General features: G+C 53.8%; 8 protein-coding genes and 1 non-coding gene across 9 annotated transcripts; 5 read left to right on the top strand and 4 right to left on the bottom strand.

Moving 5' to 3' along the window:
* Nucleotides 1-99: 99 nt before the first annotated feature.
* On the bottom strand, nucleotides 100-1,317 carry BO70DRAFT_425075 (kinase-like protein; the record flags this gene model as incomplete). Its single annotated transcript, XM_025547652.1, has 2 exons — nucleotides 1,119-1,317; nucleotides 100-1,041 (listed from the first exon to the last, which is right to left on the bottom strand). The coding sequence occupies exons 1-2, from the start codon at nucleotides 1,143-1,145 to the stop codon at nucleotides 100-102; spliced, it is 969 nt and encodes a 322-aa protein (XP_025404111.1). The 5' UTR covers nucleotides 1,146-1,317.
* Nucleotides 1,318-1,647: 330 nt separating this feature from the next.
* BO70DRAFT_t17 lies at nucleotides 1,648-1,718 on the top strand. The gene has a single exon. It is a non-coding gene; the product is annotated as a tRNA-His (tRNA).
* A 2,346-nt stretch (nucleotides 1,719-4,064) lies between these two features.
* Nucleotides 4,065-4,587, bottom strand: BO70DRAFT_8300 (uncharacterized protein). Its single transcript, XM_025548759.1, has one exon. The coding sequence runs from the start codon at nucleotides 4,458-4,460 to the stop codon at nucleotides 4,116-4,118; it is 345 nt and encodes a 114-aa protein (XP_025404112.1). The 5' UTR covers nucleotides 4,461-4,587; the 3' UTR covers nucleotides 4,065-4,115.
* On the bottom strand, nucleotides 4,588-7,563 carry BO70DRAFT_8299 (putative RNAPII degradation factor Def1). Its single transcript, XM_025548758.1, has 2 exons — nucleotides 7,174-7,563; nucleotides 4,588-7,095 (listed from the first exon to the last, which is right to left on the bottom strand). Exons 1-2 carry the CDS (start codon nucleotides 7,472-7,474, stop codon nucleotides 4,715-4,717), a joined length of 2,682 nt encoding a protein of 893 aa, XP_025404113.1. The 5' UTR covers nucleotides 7,475-7,563; the 3' UTR covers nucleotides 4,588-4,714.
* Nucleotides 7,564-7,633: 70 nt separating this feature from the next.
* BO70DRAFT_391787 (uncharacterized protein) lies at nucleotides 7,634-9,795 on the top strand (the record flags this gene model as incomplete). Its single annotated transcript, XM_025546238.1, has 2 exons — nucleotides 7,634-7,652; nucleotides 8,585-9,795. The coding sequence occupies 2 exons, from the start codon at nucleotides 7,634-7,636 to the stop codon at nucleotides 9,793-9,795; spliced, it is 1,230 nt and encodes a 409-aa protein (XP_025404114.1).
* Nucleotides 9,796-10,125: 330 nt separating this feature from the next.
* BO70DRAFT_8317 (uncharacterized protein) lies at nucleotides 10,126-11,201 on the top strand. Its single transcript, XM_025548761.1, has 2 exons — nucleotides 10,126-10,500; nucleotides 10,606-11,201. Exons 1-2 carry the CDS (start codon nucleotides 10,455-10,457, stop codon nucleotides 11,154-11,156), a joined length of 597 nt encoding a protein of 198 aa, XP_025404115.1. The 5' UTR covers nucleotides 10,126-10,454; the 3' UTR covers nucleotides 11,157-11,201.
* Nucleotides 11,202-11,643: 442 nt separating this feature from the next.
* BO70DRAFT_327488 (bifunctional saccharopine dehydrogenase/ubiquitin carboxyl-terminal hydrolase) lies at nucleotides 11,644-16,550 on the top strand (the record flags this gene model as incomplete). The annotated part of the gene is made up of 9 exons (XM_025540701.1): nucleotides 11,644-11,704; nucleotides 11,813-11,893; nucleotides 11,958-12,215; nucleotides 12,273-12,475; nucleotides 12,527-12,623; nucleotides 12,680-12,827; nucleotides 12,892-13,152; nucleotides 13,926-14,014; nucleotides 14,495-16,550. The coding sequence occupies 9 exons, from the start codon at nucleotides 11,644-11,646 to the stop codon at nucleotides 16,372-16,374; spliced, it is 3,078 nt and encodes a 1,025-aa protein (XP_025404116.1). The 3' UTR covers nucleotides 16,375-16,550.
* Nucleotides 16,551-16,849: 299 nt separating this feature from the next.
* BO70DRAFT_327493 (Ran exchange factor Prp20/Pim1) lies at nucleotides 16,850-18,903 on the top strand. Its single transcript, XM_025540702.1, has 3 exons — nucleotides 16,850-17,239; nucleotides 17,317-17,810; nucleotides 17,867-18,903. The coding sequence occupies exons 1-3, from the start codon at nucleotides 17,023-17,025 to the stop codon at nucleotides 18,725-18,727; spliced, it is 1,572 nt and encodes a 523-aa protein (XP_025404117.1). The 5' UTR covers nucleotides 16,850-17,022; the 3' UTR covers nucleotides 18,728-18,903.
* Nucleotides 18,693-19,687, bottom strand: BO70DRAFT_8426 (uncharacterized protein). Its single transcript, XM_025548775.1, has one exon. It carries the CDS (start codon nucleotides 19,634-19,636, stop codon nucleotides 18,872-18,874), a length of 765 nt encoding a protein of 254 aa, XP_025404118.1. The 5' UTR covers nucleotides 19,637-19,687; the 3' UTR covers nucleotides 18,693-18,871.
* Nucleotides 19,688-19,766: the final 79 nt, after the last annotated feature.

Consider the following 19,766-nt stretch of genomic DNA (forward strand, 5'->3'; position numbering starts at 1 on the left):
AATCAATCAATCGACTTGGTTTTTTGCGAGGAGGCTGGACTGCTGAAGCGGCGAGTGCAATGCCGCAACTCTCGCTCCACAGACAGGACGTTGCGTAGCTTAGATGCATGTATACGCCATCATCTGGTAGTTGAGCTCTTTCCAAAACTCATACCCATCATCCGGAAGAACAGTCGTCAACAGCTCAATCCACTCCGGATCCAACGCCGACCACCGCATGCAAAAATACTCCCGTTCAGGCACACTATACCCTGCAGCCCCCCAGTCCACGATCCCAGTAATCACCCCATCTCGCACGAGGATATTAGACGGATGCAAATCCCCATGCGTCAGCACCTTCACCTCCTCATCTCCCTCCCCCTCCCCCTCCGCATCCCCCAACCCCACCCCAGCCTCCAAAACCATCTCCACAAACCCCTCATCCCTCCCCGACAGCCGCCCCCCAGGCCTACTATTCCTCAACGCCTCCACCAACCCGCGATTAAACTCCCTGCGCGACCCAAACGGCCCATAGGCATACCTGACATTCTCCCACGGATGATGAAACACCACATCAAGACAGGGCCCGCCATCCACCGCGCCATAAAACGGTCCACGAATCCGCCGCCACGCCTCCACATACCCGCGCAGCTGCTCCGCCACGGACACCTTCATGGCCCGCGACAGGCCCTCCCAGGAGTCATCCAGCTGGTCGCCGGGCAGTTTCTCCATCAGGATGAACCCGATGTCGTCGATCAGGTAGGCATTGAATACGCGGGGGATGATGGGCAGAGCGGTTTGCTGGCGCGCGAGGATCATAGCTTCTGCTTCGGATAGCTGGACGCGGTGGGAAGGACCTACTTTTAGGAGTTGCGTGGGGGTGAGTTCCAGGAGGTAGCTGTTGTTGATTCGGTGGGGGGAGAGGTCCTGGGCTTGTAGGATTGCGTCTTTGGTGACGATTGGGGGACGGGTTGCCTGGAGGGACGGGGCGTAGTGGATGGTTTGGGTGGTGTCGAGGACGTGGCAGATCCGGTCGAGGAGCTCTGGTCGCGGATTTTGTGTCTGGATGGAAAGTTAGAGAGTGTCTCGTAGAGCAGATAGTTACTTGATCAGAGGGAGGGTGGGGGGGGGGGGCTTACTTCGCTCTCGACGGCGGTGTCGGACATCTTGGTCCTGTCCTGTCCTCTGATGTGATGTTCGGTCTGTCTTGTCTTGTCTTATAGCCGGTGGGGCGGGGCCTATCTACCCCATGGTCTAGAAGAGGGGGGGGGAGTTAACGTTCTAGTTCGAGTTCGAGTCCGAGTTTGTGTGCTTTGTTCAGCTTTGGTGACTATCCAGATGAGACACTTGTAGTTGGCGAAGGGCCATCACGTGTGTTCTTTTTCTGGTCGCGCGATAAACTACGACTACTTGCTAGTTGCGATTGGGTTATCTGGAACTAACCCAGATCGGTGCTATTGCGAGGCCACCCTTCACCAATCCACGCGCGGGAGGACCCCGGAAATATACGAGCAAGGATACAGGTGAAATCAGATCCGTAGTCTGGTTTGGTCCGGTTGAAAATTGAACTTGCAAGCGGCGCTGCTACTGTAACGGTTAAATGTTCGCAAATGGGAACCTTGACCCTGGCTTATGTAGGTAACTTCTGAAGCCTCTATCACAACAACAGGTGCTGTGGTCTAGTGGTATGACGTCACGTTGTGGCCGTGCCAGCCCCGGTTCGATTCCGGGCAGCGCCAATCATCAATCATTATCTTTTTGGAAATTGCATTTTTTGGACTTGACGGTTGATGGGCCTGTCATGCTCTTTTTTTTCTTGTACACTTTGTAATACAGGTTGTGGGGGTACTTGAATAGTTTGGTTGGTTTTGGTCTTCGTCTGTCTTCCTTTTTCTCACTCTCCTTTGGCTCAATCAATTAATTCTAGACAGGGTACAAGAGCTGCAAACAGTGGACTATCAACAGTGGTGTCTGTTATATATTTCCCCACCGTGATCGGGTATTGAGTATAAAATCGATCCCCAGCGATATTCTCCGAGCGTACCATGCGAAAGACCGAAATCGCCAGCACATAGCCATGGGGCTGCTTAGCTATTGCATTATCCGGAGGAAGAATAAATTCTAGCCATCTGATGAAGTACCGATGCTCAATAACCACACTAGCGACAACACAGACACAGACCGCAATGATATCATCCAAGCAAACAAACAAGACTGCTCGAGTAAAAAACTCAACCACGCCATCTTTCCATCCATGGTTGTCATCGAGCACACCCTACAATACCATGTCATTGAATCTGTCAAGCAGCCGGAGGGCCCATAAGCATAAGAACAATGCAATGTATTGGCAGCGTTGTATCATCCAGTCCCCCTTCTACCAACCCAAGAAGCTGTATTGTCGTGGTGACCATCGCCGTCACCCCAAGACTACTTGACCAAAGTGTGCAGAGCCGGAGGAAAGTATCTACCAATTCCGTCGAGTTGCTGCAGCTGTCGTCTCAAAATTATTCGCACTGTTCTGAGAGTATTGTTGTCAGCTGTTTCAGTTTCCGCAAGCGTTGGAAAGGTAGGAGAATCGTCACTCATCTGAATGGAGCTCGAAGTCTCGATGTGACTGTAGTCATCGCCGAGACAACAATAGATCGCACGAAACCCTCGGCACAATAGAGTATTATAACTTGAAGCCTCTCAGTAAAAACAATCCATACACTGTTGGTATATTGAGTCATCATTGAGGAAGTGATCTGTTACAATCTGAGTAAGCCACAGAAGTAGAAGGCTAAGTATGAAGTGAAGGGCAATATAATGCCACGGTCCCTGCGGCGTAGTGGAGTGCTGCAACCTGGAGCTTCTCAGTAAACCTAGTGTTTACACTGCTGGTGTATTGAATCATCATCGAGGCAAGCATTAAAAAGAACAGAATTTGGATGTCACAGTACCCCATCAGAAGAAGGCACTTCTTCATCATCGAGGCCTGACTGAAGATGTGTGTTAGGATAGACGTTAGCTATTTCCAACTGTCCGCCAGTATGTGCCCCCTCAGAACACTGATCTCGAAAGTTTATCATTGGGGCCGAATCTGAGAATAGAAGAGATAGATGTTTTTTGGAGATACATCGGCTTTCGACGATTATACTCCGGCATAGGCCTCCTCAGAAGACGGAGCTTAAAAGTTCCAGTCAAGTATCATCACAGGGAATGAATTTGAAGAAATATTAGAAGTAGATTTGGGTAGTATAAAGTGGGAAACCGAGAGCCACGCCAGCAGTGCTGAAATCTCTCGGTGCAGGCCTCCTCAGAAGACGGAGCTTAGAAGTTCCAGTCAAATTTCATCACAGGGAATGAGGTATGATTTGGTTTGGTTTGGTATAGTTTGGTTTAGTTTTGGTTGGTCAAAGACCAAGGCCAAAGATGAGAGGGACCTGGTTAACGCTAGCTGCTGCCACGTCGTCAAGATGCCTCCCAAAAGGCCCTTCTAGGCTTCACTTCATGTCTTCGAGGGTCAGGCCTGCGACGCGTGGGCTGGGGGAGGGGAGGGTGTTACCTAGCTTTTAGACGCGACGTTGTCAGTAAAGCTTCACATGTATGATAGATTATAGGGAAGGCATCGAAGCAACCTACCTCAAATATCCTCGACTCAACTCAACAGAGAGAGGGAGGAGAAAGAGAAGAGAGAAGTTTGTGGGAGAAGAAGAGAAGAAGGAGGAGAGAGGAAGGGAAGAAGAGAGGAGGGGGGAGGGGCGGCGTTAAATAGGCAAGCCCGGTGCGAGACTTAGCGAGGAGTCAGTGAATGGGATGCAGTGAATTGCTGGCTGGGAATCATGGCCAGGTGCGAATGAAGAGAATATTGTGGCCTCAAGATGCAGTTCACCTTGGCCACATGCATAGCCAAGTTGATATGTATTTGCCGATCCCGAGTAATATCCCGGTTGATACGAGCCCAAGATCACAGCATATTTAGTCAACAACATTGTAGAGCAGTGGAGGGATTACAGATTCATTCACGGTCCCGACGAGACCATCCGAGTAAACAAGCAACTACAGCGCCTACGAGCTTAGAAGAAGACTCTGGATTCAGGTTCAAATGCACGCAAGCCACTCCATTGTGTTCATTTCCCCCATCACTCTATGCTGAGTTACTTTTGTACACCGGAAGCAAAGGACAACGCCATCCCGGTCAATTCATTGCATTCTTGAACCCCCGTCCCTTGTCCTAATCCAGCCAATTTGCATAAAGGAAGTCCCAACCGAACCCAAAGAAGTAGTACAGGAAGTGGAAAGTATGCAAGTTCGACAAGAGCAAGAGAGACTCCGAATCGCGGAAGGGAAAGAAGCCGGAGAGCAAAGGAGAAAGTTGGTGTAGAAAAACATGAGTTAAAGAGGAAGAAGACATTGGCAAATGTCGTAAACCGTGAACAAGCAACGCGAGTTGACAAAAGAAAAAAAAAAGAAAAAGAAAAGAGATAACGTTTTTTTTCCATTCAGTACATCATGAGCGCAACCCTGCAGGAAAGATCAACCAAAGATGTAAAACCAGCCAAGCTCTCATAGAGAGTAGAGATTACACACTTGAGAGTGACATAAGCGGGAAAGTGTTTAACAGGTGAATATAAAGTAGAGATGTTTTCGATCCTGGGCTTGTCGTGCCCGAGATAAAAAAAAAAAAAAAAAGCGAAGAGCGAAAAAGAAGCCGGTAGGAATCCCATCACCAGAAAATATGCAACGCCATAATCCTTTAGTGACCGTAGTTTCCTCCCCAGCCCCCACGCCCACCACTGTTTCCATAGTAGTTAGCGAAGCCTGCGCCGCCGTAGTTACCGTATCCAGTCGGCTGGTGGTGGGTCTGACTAGCCGCAGCTTGATGACCACCGAGTCCACCCAGCCCTCCGCCATACTGAGGGTTCAGGTGGGGATATCCGCCAAAGCCTTGTTGCTGGCCCTGCTGGCCCTGCAGCGGAGGAAGGCCGGCTTGGGCCTGAGGCTGACCAGGGGCGCTGTTGGTCGCGGAGCCAGGACGGTTGGCCTGGGCGAGCGAAGGGCTGGGTCCCGCGGCCTTAGGGGTATCGAAGCTCTTCGTTTCCTCCGTGGTCACCGGGGGCTGCTGGGTCATCGACTGGTTCTGCCCAAAGCCGCCCTGGGAGCGACCGAAGACGTCAGACATGCCCGTGGAAAAGGCGTTGGAGCCGGCGGCAGCCGACTGTTGACTCTCAGATGGCTGGGCGGATCCGGTACGGCCATAGACCGAATCACGGCCCGGAATAGCCTGGTTAAAAGTGGCCGCTGTCGCAGGCGACGACGAGTGGTCGTAAGAGAAGGCATGAGGCTGACCGTACATTCCAGCCTTGCCGCCGTACGGGGCATACTGGCTTCCGTAACCGTACTGGTTGCTGTGAGGCATGTAGTGGTCGTCGTATCTGCGAGCATCATCGTACATGGGGCGGTTCCTGCCGTACTGGTTCATCTGGCTGACGTACGAGGCATAGTGGGGGTTGGAGTAGTATGGATATCCGTACTGGTAGCCGTGAGCCCCTTGGCCAGGCATGTGCTGCGCCGTAGGGGTCTGAGTAGCGCCAGGAAGGGTGGGGTTAGGGGTGGTGTGGCCACTGTTGGTAGCTTCAACGTGACCGTAGCGGCTGGGAGGTTGGGTGGTGGGGATGTGAGGTTGCACCTCGGCGCCCGAGACACCAAATCCTGCCCTCTGGGCAGCGACGGTGGCGTCCTGGGACTGACCGTAGGAGCCGTAGTAGCTATAGGGAACTCGTTGATCGACGGCGTAGAAAGGGGAGAAATCGCTACCAGTCGTGACGGTAGGCTGGACGGGGGCTTGGTTGGCAAAAGGCTCTTGGATCTGAGGTTGAGGCTGCGTGACCTGCTGAGTGAAGGGGTCGTAGGGTTTGTGAGCGTCGGTGTAGCGGGCGAAATCGGTGAAGGAGTTCTCAGCAGCAGACGCCTGGGGAACGGGGGGAAGTCCAGGGGCGGGGCGAGAGACCACAGGGGTTTCTGTGGGCACCTGAGCCTGGGTGGAAGGAGGCAACGAGGCACGAGGAGCAACGGGAGAGTGTTGAGGGGGCTGGGCACGAGTCTCAGCATCTTCTCTGTTCTCATCAATGTCGATATCGGCGGCATCGCCGTTGAGACCCATGCTGCCAAATTGAACCGCAGCACGATCCACGGCGTGGTTTCCTGGCATGACCACGGCCTCCTGCTGCTCCATCACACGGCGCTGAGTGCCGGGAGTCCGCGTGCTCTGCTTGAAGGCACTGGTCGCGAAGGGTGCGGCGGCAGGGCGTGTGGGAGTTGCAGCCGCCGCGAGATTGATAGGATCAAGGGCACTGCCCACGGTGCTGGCTGCAGTAGCTGTGGGAGCAGGGGGGGAGACATCAGGGATCTGGGCAAGGTTGTTCTTCGTCAAATCATCCTTCGGAGCAGGCACGTCGGCGGATGATGGGGTAGCGACCAGTGGCTCTTCAACGGGTTGAGACAGAGGGATGACCGGTTCGGGTGCTTTCTCTGCAGGTATAGGGACAGGAAGGGGAACGGGAACTGGAATAGGAGCCTGGGCGGGAGGAGGCGTCGGTTCAACTGGCTTCTGCTCTGGGACGGGCGCAGGAGCAGGCTTCTCGGGGGCAGGCGCAGGCGCAGGAGCAGGAGCAGCTGGTTTCTTCTGAGGAGGCGGCGCAGGTTTGGCGAACAGACTAGCCCAACCCTTCTTCGTTCCCTCCGGAATCACACTGCTCTTAGAAACCTCCTTGGTGCTATCGTTGGAGGCATCGGTGGGCTCTGCAGTTGCCGGCTCAGCGTCGACAGTCTGTTCAGTCGTGGCAGCCTCGGAAACCGCCGTTGCCGGGGCTGCAGTCTCACCAGCAGCAGGAGCAGTAGCAGCGACGGCCGGCTTCTCGATGCGAGTTCCGTTGGTATGAGCACCGGCTCTACCACCACGACCTCCGCGGCCGCGGTCTCCACGAGCGCGACCACGACTCTCAAAACCACCACGTCCACGGCCTCCTCGAACTGAAGGGATGACTGTTTCGGCCGGGGTGGTCTGTAGCTCCTTGGCCTTGGGGCGGGTGCGGTCCGTGGTCTTCTTCTTTACCTCACCCCACTGAGCGACGTTGCCTGTGCGGATAGAAGCAGCGGTGTCAGCAGAGAGCCCAACGCCCTTGGGCCATCATTGGGGCAGGGAAGGAAGCATACCTTCACTGATGCGATCAATTGCCGCCTCGAGGTCACCGTCGGCATCCTCCAGAGCAAAGATCAGATCCTCATCAGTCCAGTCAGGGAACAGCTCGTTCAGCATGGGCAGAGTGTCGGAGTATTTCTTCTTCATCTGGCCAATTTCTCCCTCGTCTTCGTATGCGGTGGGTGCGCCGTCTAGACTGTCTGCCTTGGCGGATCTGCTACCACCTCGACCACCTCTGGAGCTATAGCCGCCACGGCCACCGCGGGCGGATACTCTGCCACGAGAGGCAGTGGGCCTTGATTGGACTTCAGACATATCTGTTGGTGGTATTTATGAATTCTCCCGGATGGAGAAATAAGATGGAGGAATCGGAGAGGACCCAACGTGGACGAAGGGAGGAAAACAAGGTGCGGCTAGTGGGAAGAAAAAGCGGGTAAAAAGGTCGTAACTTTAGTGTACGGTAGCAATGATGAGATGCAGCCTCACGAGCGAGGTCAGCACCGAGAACCACTAAGGGCACACAAGGACCGCCAGGATTTTGTTTTGGAGGAGGGGGGAGAGAAGGTGGGGGGAGGGGGGGGAGAGAGAAGAAGGTAAGAGACGGAAGATAAAGAGATGGAGAAAAAGACAGAGAAGCTGGAGAACTCAAAAAAGGATAAAGGGAAAAAGGGTGGTGGAAGTATTAAAGGTTGAAGGGGGTGGAGGGAGGGAGGAGGTGCAGAAAGTTTGGTAGGGAAGAAGAGCAGATCGAGTTCATCCTCAGGCTCAAGCCAAGCCCAGCAAAGCAAAGCAGGCGTGCGTGTTGGAAGGCGACTTTCGACTTTCCGCCCGGTCGGTCGGTCGGTCGGTCGGTCGGTTTTGGTTGCCCCGGACCCGGTTAGCGAGTGACTGGATTTACTACTATGATGATGATGATTATTGATTGACTGATTTTACTCTCTTAATGTAGACTCTAGTTAGGTAGTTCAGTAGTAGTTAGTTAGTAGTGGAGGTTTCGTCATCCATTATCTATTGCTTGTGCTAAGATGGAACGAACTACCACTAGTAGTCCAAGAATTACATTATACTTGATACCTTCACCTCCCTGGTGGTTTGTCTGCAGTCTGCAACCTGCAGTCAACACGTACTATACCTTCTACTAGTAGTAGTACTGTGAGGTCAAGTCGTGTCCGCCCATTTGATCGCGTGGTGAGGAACAGCAAGCAGCAGCAGCAATCACAGCAACCGCCAGCCGCCGCCGCCGCAGCCCTTGTTCACCGCCCGTCGATTCAAACCGGGACTCCCGCCCTTGCAGGCCACTCCGTACACCCTCCCTCATATGATCATATCTCCCCGAAAGTGAGGAAGGTGACAACCATCGCCCTCACCTCCTATTACATCCTCGTCACCATGCCGCCCCGAAATACACTCGCAAAATACTCCCAGTCTCCCCCTTCAAACTGCATCATCCGTTGCCTCATAAGTCCGGAGAGTTGCTGAATGCCCTCACCTCCTCCTTCCGTCGTCAACTCGACCGCGAACACCCGACCAACAACTCGCCCGCTTCTGAACCCAGAAATGTCTTGGGCAAGCACTCGCCACCGGAGAACCCCAATTCTTCCATTCATGCCACGGATAAGCACCTTCGAAACATCTTGGACAGCCCTCTTTTCAGACAGTGTGCCGCAAACCCGAATCGTACGCCCGTCAATAGGTACTGGGGGCAGAATCTGGCGACAAACCCCATGGCGGTTTTTGATGAGCTGGTGACTGTAGGTGAAGTCACGGATGCTCGCCTTCGCAGATGCTTGAAGTCCCAGCTAAAACTCAACACGGCCGCTCCCCAAGGTCGCGTCGTGGAAGCCATGAGAGACTCCAAAGCGGCTTCCAGGGTTGTCAACTGGTGGTGGTCAACCGATGAAAAGACAAAAAAGACGCTTTTTTACAGTAGCGAGACAATGTACCTTCTCACGAAATTCATGGTTGCGGAAGGCATGCAGGACATCCTCCTGGTGTGGTTGAAGACGTTCGCACAACCGGGCTGGCCGCTCTCTGCATCTTCTATCTTTCTATCAGAGTTTCTCCGCGCCGAGAAAGATCATGGGCGAGGGCTAGCCTCTTCAATGCGACACTACCTACGGGCACGGGACATGTACGTGTCGGAGGGCTTTGACCTTGCCGGCACCGACTCAATGGGATCGCAGGTGTTATTCCTTGCGGGTGGTCATTTGCTTCGGTGGTTCAGAGCCAACAGAGTGCATAATGACAAAGGGTATGACAACAAGGTCTCTGCATCTGAATCCGAAGACTACGAAGACTTCGCCCAGCTGATGTCCACGGTATCTCCATTCAAGCTGTATTCCACGTCTGTGCATCTCTATCACCCTACACAGCCTAACGCTCAGCCTTTTCTCGAGTTTCTTCGTACCAAAGAAGGTGCCGAGTCTCTGTCATGGCCATACCAGAGGCGGAAATACCTTAAGCTTTCTAGCTTCGATGCAATTCGTATCTTGAATGACCAGGGGAAGTCGGAGGACGTTAATTGGCTGATGGGTGCCCTGCAAGAGCACCTGTATGAGTCGGAAGCCGACGGCAAAACGTCCATGAAGGAATTGGAACAGAACAACGTTGTGCGACTAGATCTTCTGGCTTTCTGATCCCAGTAGATATATTCCACAACGTTTTCAGACATACCGCGAGGAATCTTTGGCTTTCAATACAGCTGTCACCAGGGGCATGCTGCGGTGGCTTGCTGCTTCTCATTCACGTCATAGATCTTAGCAGCGATGACGGCTATGGTTCGTCTATTACCTGCCCAGCTGCAATACCTCAATGGTCACACCAACACCACCAGTGCCACTCCGCTTCTCCACTCATGCCGCTAAAGCGGGCTTTCTCCTCTTCTTGGCGTGCTTACCTCCAGGAGAATGCCCCAGGGAAGCTAGGGCTAATCTGTACCCCTTGAGCTGAGCTGAGCCTCGGAATAATAATAACTCTTATTGGACCTACTTATTCCTCGATCTGGGATACGCTGACGTCCGAGAGGTGGACAACCGAGATTGAGTTCTCGCGTGAAACGGGTTAGCGCCTGTGGCCGTGCCTTAGTAAACGTCACCGCGCAACCTCACCTCTTGCCCTTCCACGTCCTTCTACCTCCAACCACATCCTCTCAGCGTCCTTTTCTCCGCCACTAGTCCTCCGATTCGTGGCTATATCAGGTCGCTTTTCGTTTGCGATCAGAACTTTGCAGAAAATCCCGATTTTCCCTTATCTCGCGACAGCATTTTCCGTTTTATTTACCTGACTGCGTGCTACTATGGCTTCTGAACCGAATGATCGCTCCAACACGCCTGCAACCTCTGGTATGTCTAAGCACATCGCACTGGTGACCCATCCGGTCTTAGCCTCGAACATCTGCACAATTCCTGGATGATTCTCTGGTCCAATGCTGACGTCTCTGCCCCTAGAACCCATCAATGGGGCCGGTGTCGATGCCATCAAGCCGTCTACGGATGAGCCATCAAACCAAGCGAACGGTGACAGTGTTCTAACTAACCCTGGAAACGCAACTTCCCCCGCTGAGGAGAACAAGCCTACCGCAGACGCAGAGGCCGTTGATGAAGCTAAGCCTAATGAAGAGACCAAGACTGACGAGCAAGCCCCTGCTCCTGTGACTTCGGATCCCAAGGAATCTGCTACCGGAGATGAGACAGAACAGCCGACTGTAGGTGACAAGCGAGGCCACGAATCAACTTCAGAGCCAGCGAATGCGGATAAATCGAACGACAAGAACACGACAGAGCCTACGGTCAAGAAGCAGAAGACTGACGCGGATCACGCCGGAGTCAAACAGGGCACCCCGGCACCTACAGCCGCGAAGGGCGGTATACCGGATCCAGCTACGAACGGGAACAAGAAGGGTGGTCGGCCCAAAAAAGCGAAGGAGCCCGTCAAAAGGGACATCCCCACGGGTGGTATCGGGAGCCGAACACGCAGCCGCACTAAGGCTGCTTCTTGAAATGCGTCAACTCCTACTTTGACACCATTGAACAATAGTTTCAACTCGAACGAGATCATTTGACTAAGGTGGCTAATGAAACACCGCAAGCTAGCTGTGGTAAGGAGTTGGAATGGGGAACATTTGGCTATGCGTGTATCTATGGGCTATTCTTGGAATATCAACGTAGGAATGAAAATGTTCGATAATGATGATGCGATACGGCCGATCGAGGCTACTACGTATCTACGTATCTACGTATCTACTACTCCGTAATGCTACCTGAAAGCATCGCATGATCGGCAACCGCCGATATCGGCCGGCGCCATGGCTGAGTCACACCCCCGGAACGGAACAACCACCACTGCTCCCCCGCTATCACTAGAGGGGCAAGTCTGTGTCATAAGTCCAGCAGCGACAGCTTTATTATTCTCCGGTCGAAGAGCCTAAAATTTTGATCCTGAACATCAACTCGCTACAGTGGACTTCCAATTGATACCCTACAATCATGTCTTCTAACAAGATCTGGCTGCGTGCCGAAACCAAGCCCGCCGAGGCTCGCTCTGCCTGTAAGTATATCGTGAACAGCCCACCATTACCATTGTGCCCCTGCTCCAATGGCTCCCCCCACCCCCTTCCAGATGGACAATCGACGCAGGAGAACTGACATGACATAGTGACGCCGACTACCTGCAAGGCGCTTATGGATGCCGGATACGAAGTGACCGTCGAGCGCTCGACTCAACGGATCTTTGATGGTAAGAGTCACTGACCTTGTTCTATTCAAATCAAGTCAATATCTAACTGTCTCCCTCTCTTTAGATGAGGACTTCGCAAAGATCGGCGCGCCGCTGGTGGAGGAAGGTTCCTGGGTCAAGGATGCCCCTAAGGACGCCTACGTTCTCGGTCTCAAGGAGCTCCCCGAAGAGGAGTTCCCTCTCGAGCATGTTCACATCTCTTTTGCGCACTGCTACAAGCAGCAAGGTGGCTGGGAGAAGGTCCTTGCCCGGTGGCCTCGTGGCGGTGGCACTCTCCTCGATCTCGAATTCCTCACTGACGATGTGGGCCGGAGAGTCGCTGGTGAGCGCTGACGGTCTCTCTTAACCAATAGAAGGAAGCTAATTCATGGCCTTTTAGCTTTCGGTTGGTCTGCGGGTTATGCGGGCTCGGCTTTAGCCATCAAGAACTGGGCCTGGCAGTTGACGCACCCCGAGGGTGTGCCCCTGCCCGGAGAGACCCCGTATGCCAACCAGGATCTCCTGGTTGAGTCGGTCAAGGAGTCGCTGGAGGCTGGCAAGAAGCAGTCCGGTCGCTCTCCTAAGGTTCTTGTCATTGGAGCCGTAAGTTGTTTGACCCCTCTGCTCAAAATAATACCTCTAACAATACGACAGCTCGGTCGTTGCGGCAATGGCGCCGTGCAGCTGGCCAAGGATGTTGGTATCCCCGAATCCGACATCGTTCAATGGGATATTGCGGAAACTAAGAAGGGTTCGTTGGCACCTTATTTCTTTGCCAAGTGTTGGTGCACTAACATATATCTACAGGCGGTCCCTTCAGGGAAATCGTGGAAGACGTCGACATCTTGATCAACTGTATATACTTGGCCTCGAAGATCCCGCCCTTTGTCACCCCCGAGACGCTCACATCCCCCAACCGTCGCCTGTCGGTCATCTGCGACGTCAGCGCCGATACGTAAGACATACCAGCCTTTAATCGTGTGGAGAGATCTAGCTGACCATGGAATCCCCGCTTACAGCACCAACCCAAACAACCCGCTCCCTGTGTACAGCATCACCACTACCTTCGACAAGCCCACAGTCCCTGTCACTTTGTCAAGCGGCAGCCAGGTTGCTGGCCTGAGTGTGATCAGCATTGACCATCTTCCTTCTCTCCTGCCCCGTGAGAGCTCCGAGATGTTCAGCCAGGCTCTGCTCCCCAGCCTGCTCCAGCTGAAGGACCGAGAGAACGCTCGTGTGTGGAAGCAGGCCGAGGATCTCTTTAACGAGAAGGTTGCTACGTTGCCTTAATTTTGTGCGGGCATGGTTGCATCCTTGTGAAGCCACCTCGTCTTCAGAGAGAGAAAAAAAATCACTTTTGCGAATGTTTTGGATACCTGATATGATGCTTTTGCTGGGAGATACGACGAATCGTTGGGTGTTAGCACGTTATGATATGAAACCACCGAGAATTAGGCCGTGTGTATAGAATAGATGAATGAAGATCGCGGATCACTAATACATATCTGCTGGAAAGGGATCGGGGGATCTAAGTAGATAGTAGATGGCCTGAGGCTGAGGATCAGGCAACCGGAGGACACCTGATGACCAGCAGTCGTCGAGTACTTTTTTGTAGAAGCCCCTCTTTTCCACCGGTCGATCACTCGACTCTGCCATTGCTTCGCGGACGGCTTTTCTAATATTGATCATGGATCCCAGCACACATACCTACGAATCTACCTATCTACCTACCTGCATAGATGCCAGCATGAGTATCATCTGACTGCTTCAACATGCTCGTCGCCACCCGACTATTCAGGAGGTAGCAAGGGATCTGCAGGCCTGATCCCCTCTTCCAAGCCTTCACCCACAAGCCCGCTCGTATGCGGATCGACGCACTTGCCGGCTTACGGTACATTGGATCTGCCAATAATCCTCACACTTCCGACCGGATGAATCAAGTAGAACTCAATAGAAGGCCGTGGGGACCTTCAACCGTCCTGGGTCTGGGAATTGGCAAGCGCCGGAGTCTCCCGCCAGTGCGTTGCGACAACGACGGGCGCTCGGCGCAGAGGAACATCCGAGCATACCAAGACAATGGCAGCAACAGCTCCCCTCCCGCCGCCAGTTCGACAACCAGAAGTCTGCCGTTGCGGCTATCGCGTTGAACACGATTGCCGGGTCTTGCTGGCATCTCCTGGAGTGGGATACCGACGCCTTGGCTCTCTGAGCCTTCGACACTGACTAGTAGTTCTCTATTCCCGGTGAGACCGCTGTCATTGGCGGCCCCCCCTCCTGTCTACCTGAAGTTACCCCATGCCTCTCCACATCCTCGGTTCTAGTGTTGGGGGATGACTGCTGACTCTAATCCCGATCACAGTCGCCGAGAACTGAACGAATTCCCCTTCGCGTCCTGGCACAAGCTGAAGTCCTCTTATATATGATACTATCTGGGAGGAGCAAGGAGGAGTCCGACTTGTGCTAATCTTGGCACTGGAATTCCGTGTCCACTCGAACCGTTTATCTTCATGGCACGCCTTTCAATGGAGCGACCACAGCATTGACGCCAGCCACCTAGATTCCTCCCTCCCCTCCACACACCTCGACTTCATACTTGTTTATATCGTCTGGTGTGTACATAAGGGTTGATGCAGGAAAAGTCGACCACTGTAGCCGCATACGCGGCGGGAGCGTCTCTTGCGGCTATCGCTCTGTTCTATGTCTTTGGTCCCAACTACACCATCGACGGAGACGACTCAAACGACAGTATCCGCAAGAAGAATATCGTGGGCTTGTCCAACCCGGCCAATGACTGCTTCATCAACTCGGTTCTACAGGCTCTCGCAGGGCTCGGAGATCTGCGTGTTTACCTGATACGGGAGCTCCATCGACGTGAACTCGACGGTCCCGACATCTACAATGTTCTCCCAGCACCAGACGAGATGCCACGTGGTGGCAATGCAGATAGGATAAGAGAGTTACAGCAGGGGACCATCACCAGGGCCCTCAAGGAGATGTTGGATCGATTGAATGAGCGCCCGATCTACAAGAAAACGATCTCTGCACGGCCTTTCATTCACGCACTGGAATACGCCTACCGAACGCGAATCAGTCGTAACCAGCAGGATGCGCAGGAATTCTTGCAGATTGTGGCGGAAAGGCTTTGCGACGAATACCATGCCGGTGTAAAAGCCCGGCAGAGGGCGAAAGGCTTGATAGAGCCGTTTCCCAGCCCGGGAGCCGCAGAAACTAGCGATGAAGTCGCTCCCAGGAGTCCTGCTGAAGTCGAGGTGCGGATCGATGATGGGTCTGAGAATGGCCTTCCGGCCATTATCGACAACAAGCTCAAGGAAATCGACCACGAGTACAGCTTTCCTTTCGAGGGCAAGCTAGAGTCTCAGATCGAATGCACATTCTGCCATTACCAGTATAAACCCAATCAGACTTCGTTTGTCAATCTGACATTGCAAGTACCTCAGAAGAGCTCCACCTCTCTCAGCGCATGCTTTGACGGGCTACTCAAAACCGAATATATCGAAGATTTCAAATGTGACAAATGCCGACTACAACATGCTCTTGAAGTGAAGACTCAAGAGATGCGCAGGGTCCGCACGACAGAGGATAAATCGCGACTGGAGATGGAAATCGAGCGGATTCAAACCGCCATCGCTACGGATCCTGAGGGAGCTTTGGAGGGAGTGACTTTACCACCTTCAGAGCTTGCCCCCAGACGGAAAATCGCGCGGCATATGCGGATCACGGCCTTCCCTAAGATTATCGCAATTCACCTCTCACGGTCAATTTTCGACCACAGTAGCTCTACCAAGAATGCAGCCAAGGTGTCCTTCCCCGAACGCCTTCCCCTCGGTGGTATCTTAAACAGGGAATGGTTCAGGCTACTGGCGATTGTCTGCCATAAAGGCAGCCACCACAGCGGACACTACGAGTCATTCCGCCGCAACCACCTTTATCCGCCATTTTCCACACCAGATGCGTTTAGCTCGTACTCCCAGAGCCGCGTCGCCAGCGAAAACCCATCCGAAGCCCCTAGCCCCCAGCTAAAAGCCCAGAATCCCTCAGATGGTGAGCCTTCATCCCTCGATATCTCAACGTCGAATGCGTCACCGACCCGCTCCTCTCAACTCCAACCTCCCCCGTCGCCAACCCCCCGACCAACGTCGAGTCCAAGGGTCTCCTTCCAGAGCAACCGCTCCAAATCGTCTACATCCAAACAAACCCTTTCGCCCGTGTCCGATCCACACAGCCCTTCCTCCGAGGGTGGACGCTGGAGCAAGTCTTTCTCGCGGGCGTCCTTCACAAGCGACCGAAGCACACCCGCCACGTCGGTCGAGGCATCAATCGGCCCTGCCGCTCGCCTTCGCCGGCGCCGCAAGCCGATTGATCGCTGGTGGCGCGTCTCGGACGAAAAGGTTAAGGAATGCAAGACCTCCGACGTGCTAGGCATGCAGCGCGAAGTCTATCTCTTGTTTTATGAACTGGACAAGCCATCGCCCGACGTATAAGCATCCGCGGCGTATTCAACCGTACAGAACATACAAAAGTGAATGCGAGAAACCTTTGGGTAGACAAAAAAGTTTCGGGCTACATATCATCACTGGCAAAACATGTAAGGAGTATTGTTGCGCATGAATGACACAATGCAGAGTGAACATAGAAATCTTATCAGGCATTTGAACAGACATACTGCAGGTCTAGTATTGTCACTTCGTAGGCAAATCCCAAGTAACACCACCAGTGAATACCAACTCCTATTCACAGCCTCATGACAATGGCGAGGTTGTCTGACCCTCGGTCGTATGACGAGAGCCTCCAATTAGAACACTTGGGGGGCCTTAGTCAGAGCCCGCCGGCGGGTCCCGCCCCAACGCCAATTCTGATTGGAGCGCACAACACTCAAGTCCTGGATACCGGGACTCTCCATTGGGATTCTTATTTATTATGATTAATATTCCAGGTATTGTGTTCATTCATCCTTGCCAGTAACACCCACACACTCGCCATCACCACCACCCCCATCCCCCCTTCCCCGGATCTTTCAATTCTCTCCATACTAGGACCATCTGTCCCCGTCATCACATTCCATCTTACAGTCCTACCACTCGTGCTTCTTCCATACTGCTTTTCGTCGCTTTACGACATCCCATCGCACAATGCCTCCCAAACGTGCTGCGAGCGCCGCCACCAAGCGCAAACAGGACCAGCCCACCAACAACAAGACCAAGGCCGAACCGACCACTGTGAAAGAGGTCGCTGCGCCGGTCAAGACTGGCGGACGGAAACGCAAGGCTGCCGACTCGGTCGAGGAGAAGTCAGGGGCCACCGCTGCTGCTCCTGCCGCTGCGCCGCGGGTGACCAAGAAGCAGAAGGGTGAGTTGGTTGTGCGATTTGAGGATAGTCGAGTTGATCTAATGGACTAATGCGATGATGCGGATGTGGATCTTTAGAGGCTCACGCTATTCTGAACTACGCTCCCAAGCAGCTCCTCGATGTGTACGTCTTCGGAACCAACTGCTACGGCGAACTCGGACTCGGCGACGCCACGAAGAAGTCGGAGATCCCTGGTCCCGTCCTGAACCCCAAGCTCTCGGCGGACGCGGCTGGCGTGGTTCAGCTCGCTATCGGAGGTGTTCATTCTGCGGCTCTTACGCATGATAATAAGATTCTTACTTGGGGTGTCAATGATGAGGGTACGTTGGGTAGGGATACGAAGGAGGAGCGCAAGGAGGTCGATGCTCCCAATGGCGATGCCAAGGAGGATGAGTCGGACTCGGATTCGGATGACGATGAAGTCGATCTTAATATGAAGGAGGCTACCCCGACGGCGGTGGATTCTGATCTTTTCCCCAAGGGCACTGTCTTCACACAGCTCACGGCGACGGATAGTGCCACGTTCGCTCTCACTCAAGAAGGTCAGGTTTATGGTTGGGGAACGTTCAGAGTGAGTTTTCCTGGATGTTGAAGTCGGTTGTCTCCTTGCTTACATGATCTCAATAGGGCAGTAACGGTGTGATCGGTTTCTCCCCCGACACGAAAATCCAAACCAAGCCGGTTCTGGTCCCCGGACTCGAGAAGATCACATATCTTGCCGCTGGCTCGCAACACGTCCTGGCGCTGACCGCCAAGGGCGCCGTTCTTACCTGGGGTTGTGAGGAGCAGAACCAGCTTGGTCGGAGAATATCGGGCCGTCTGCATGGCAAGCTCGAGGGTCTCATCCCCGGGCAGTGTGCGCTCCCGTCGGACGTCGTGAGCATCGGAACGGGCTCGTACCACTCCTTTGCCATCCGCAAGAATGGTCGGGTGCACGCTTGGGGCTCGAACAACTTCGGACAGACCGCCGTCCCCATGAGCGCCGGTGAAAGCGACGCCGTGGTCCTCTACCCGACCGAGGTCAAGTCGTTCCGCAAGCACAGCAAGATTGTCTCCATCGTTGGTGGAAAGGACCACAGCTTGGCCGTTACCGAGGATGGAAAGTGCTTGACTTGGGGACGTGTTGACAACAAGGCCCTTGGTATCCCCCTCGAGGAGATGCCTGCGGACGAGATTGTGCATGATGAGCACGACCGGCCCCGTATCCTCACGATGCCCACTCCCCTCGTGGATATCAAGGAAGAGATCGTCTTTGCCACCGCCTCCAGTGATCATTCATTCGCCATCACGAAGGACGGTAAGGCGTACAGCTGGGGCTTCAACGTCCAGCGCCAGGCGGGACACCGTGACCAGGATGAGGTTGAACGGCCAACGCTCCTCTCAAACAAGCACGTCAACGATAAGAAGCTGGTGGGCGCCGCGGCGGGCGGGCAGTTCAGCATGATCGTGGGGGAGAACTCGCCGCAGGTCAACGGCAATCACGCATGAACATGAGCATGATCTCCACTAGTTAAGCCAGTTTTTGTAACAGTCCTGTTATCTACCCTCGCGAATTGATATATCTGTATTAGTACTATTTCCACTACACCTACTACTATCTTGTTATGATGTGACCTGCAGTTAACCCTCCAGTCAATGTAAGAAAGCGTTAGGCGTCCTTTCTCCGGATAAGGTGGATACTGGAAAGCGTCTCCTCGGCTGGTTGCTTTCGACGTACGTAGACAGTAATAGATAGATAGTACTCCGTACTAATCTTGTTGGTCGTGGTGCGGTGGACACCGGCGTGGGAGTCGTACGAGAGCTGCAGGAGAGCGTTTCGCCGAGGGAGCTCCGGGATTCGTACTCAATGGGCTGAGGGCATCCCCAACCCGGGGGTTGTCGTCCAGGTCTCCACCTTATGTATATTATTGTTCTTTTCAGATCAGCTGGACCGGGGCAGACAGTTCTAGGCCGTGGCCGACAGAAGAGCAGCGAAATGATTGGAATAAGTAAGTAGCGGACCGGAGGAGCGATCCCCGCTGCTTTCTCCGATGTTGGGATGAAGCACGAAAGAAACACGGAGGGAACAGGAGCCCAAAGGGTCCAGTAGCCGAACGGGTTGGTTTGTACAGCCGGATGTCGACCCCCACGACGGAGTACCAAATATGGGATGGGTTCGGGCAGACCCTGAGGAACACAGAGAATGCTCTGTCTGGTTCCTGCCGTTTTAGGGATTTGGTTATTCGTAGCCTGCTGTTGACGCCTTGAAGCCTTGACAGGCGACCAAGCATGTTGCAGCCTTGCGGCCTGGCAGGTCGGATCGGATGATGTCATGTGATGGGCGCGGGGATTCCCGGGAGGCCGCCGGCCTGAGGCCGCCAACAGCGTCATTGCGGGCTTCCGATCGAACCCCACCATTGGCGGCGAACAGGATGGAAGATGGAGGCATCATCGCCCATAGCCTCGGACGGGTTCTGCCCGGTTCAACCTGCAACTCGGACTCTGGACTCTTAAGATCCTTTTCCCCTCCTTCTCTGTCTCCTGTCTC

Source organism: Aspergillus heteromorphus, assembly GCF_003184545.1.
Source record: "Aspergillus heteromorphus CBS 117.55 chromosome Unknown BO70scaffold_1, whole genome shotgun sequence".
Classification (NCBI taxonomy): domain Eukaryota; kingdom Fungi; phylum Ascomycota; class Eurotiomycetes; order Eurotiales; family Aspergillaceae; genus Aspergillus; species Aspergillus heteromorphus.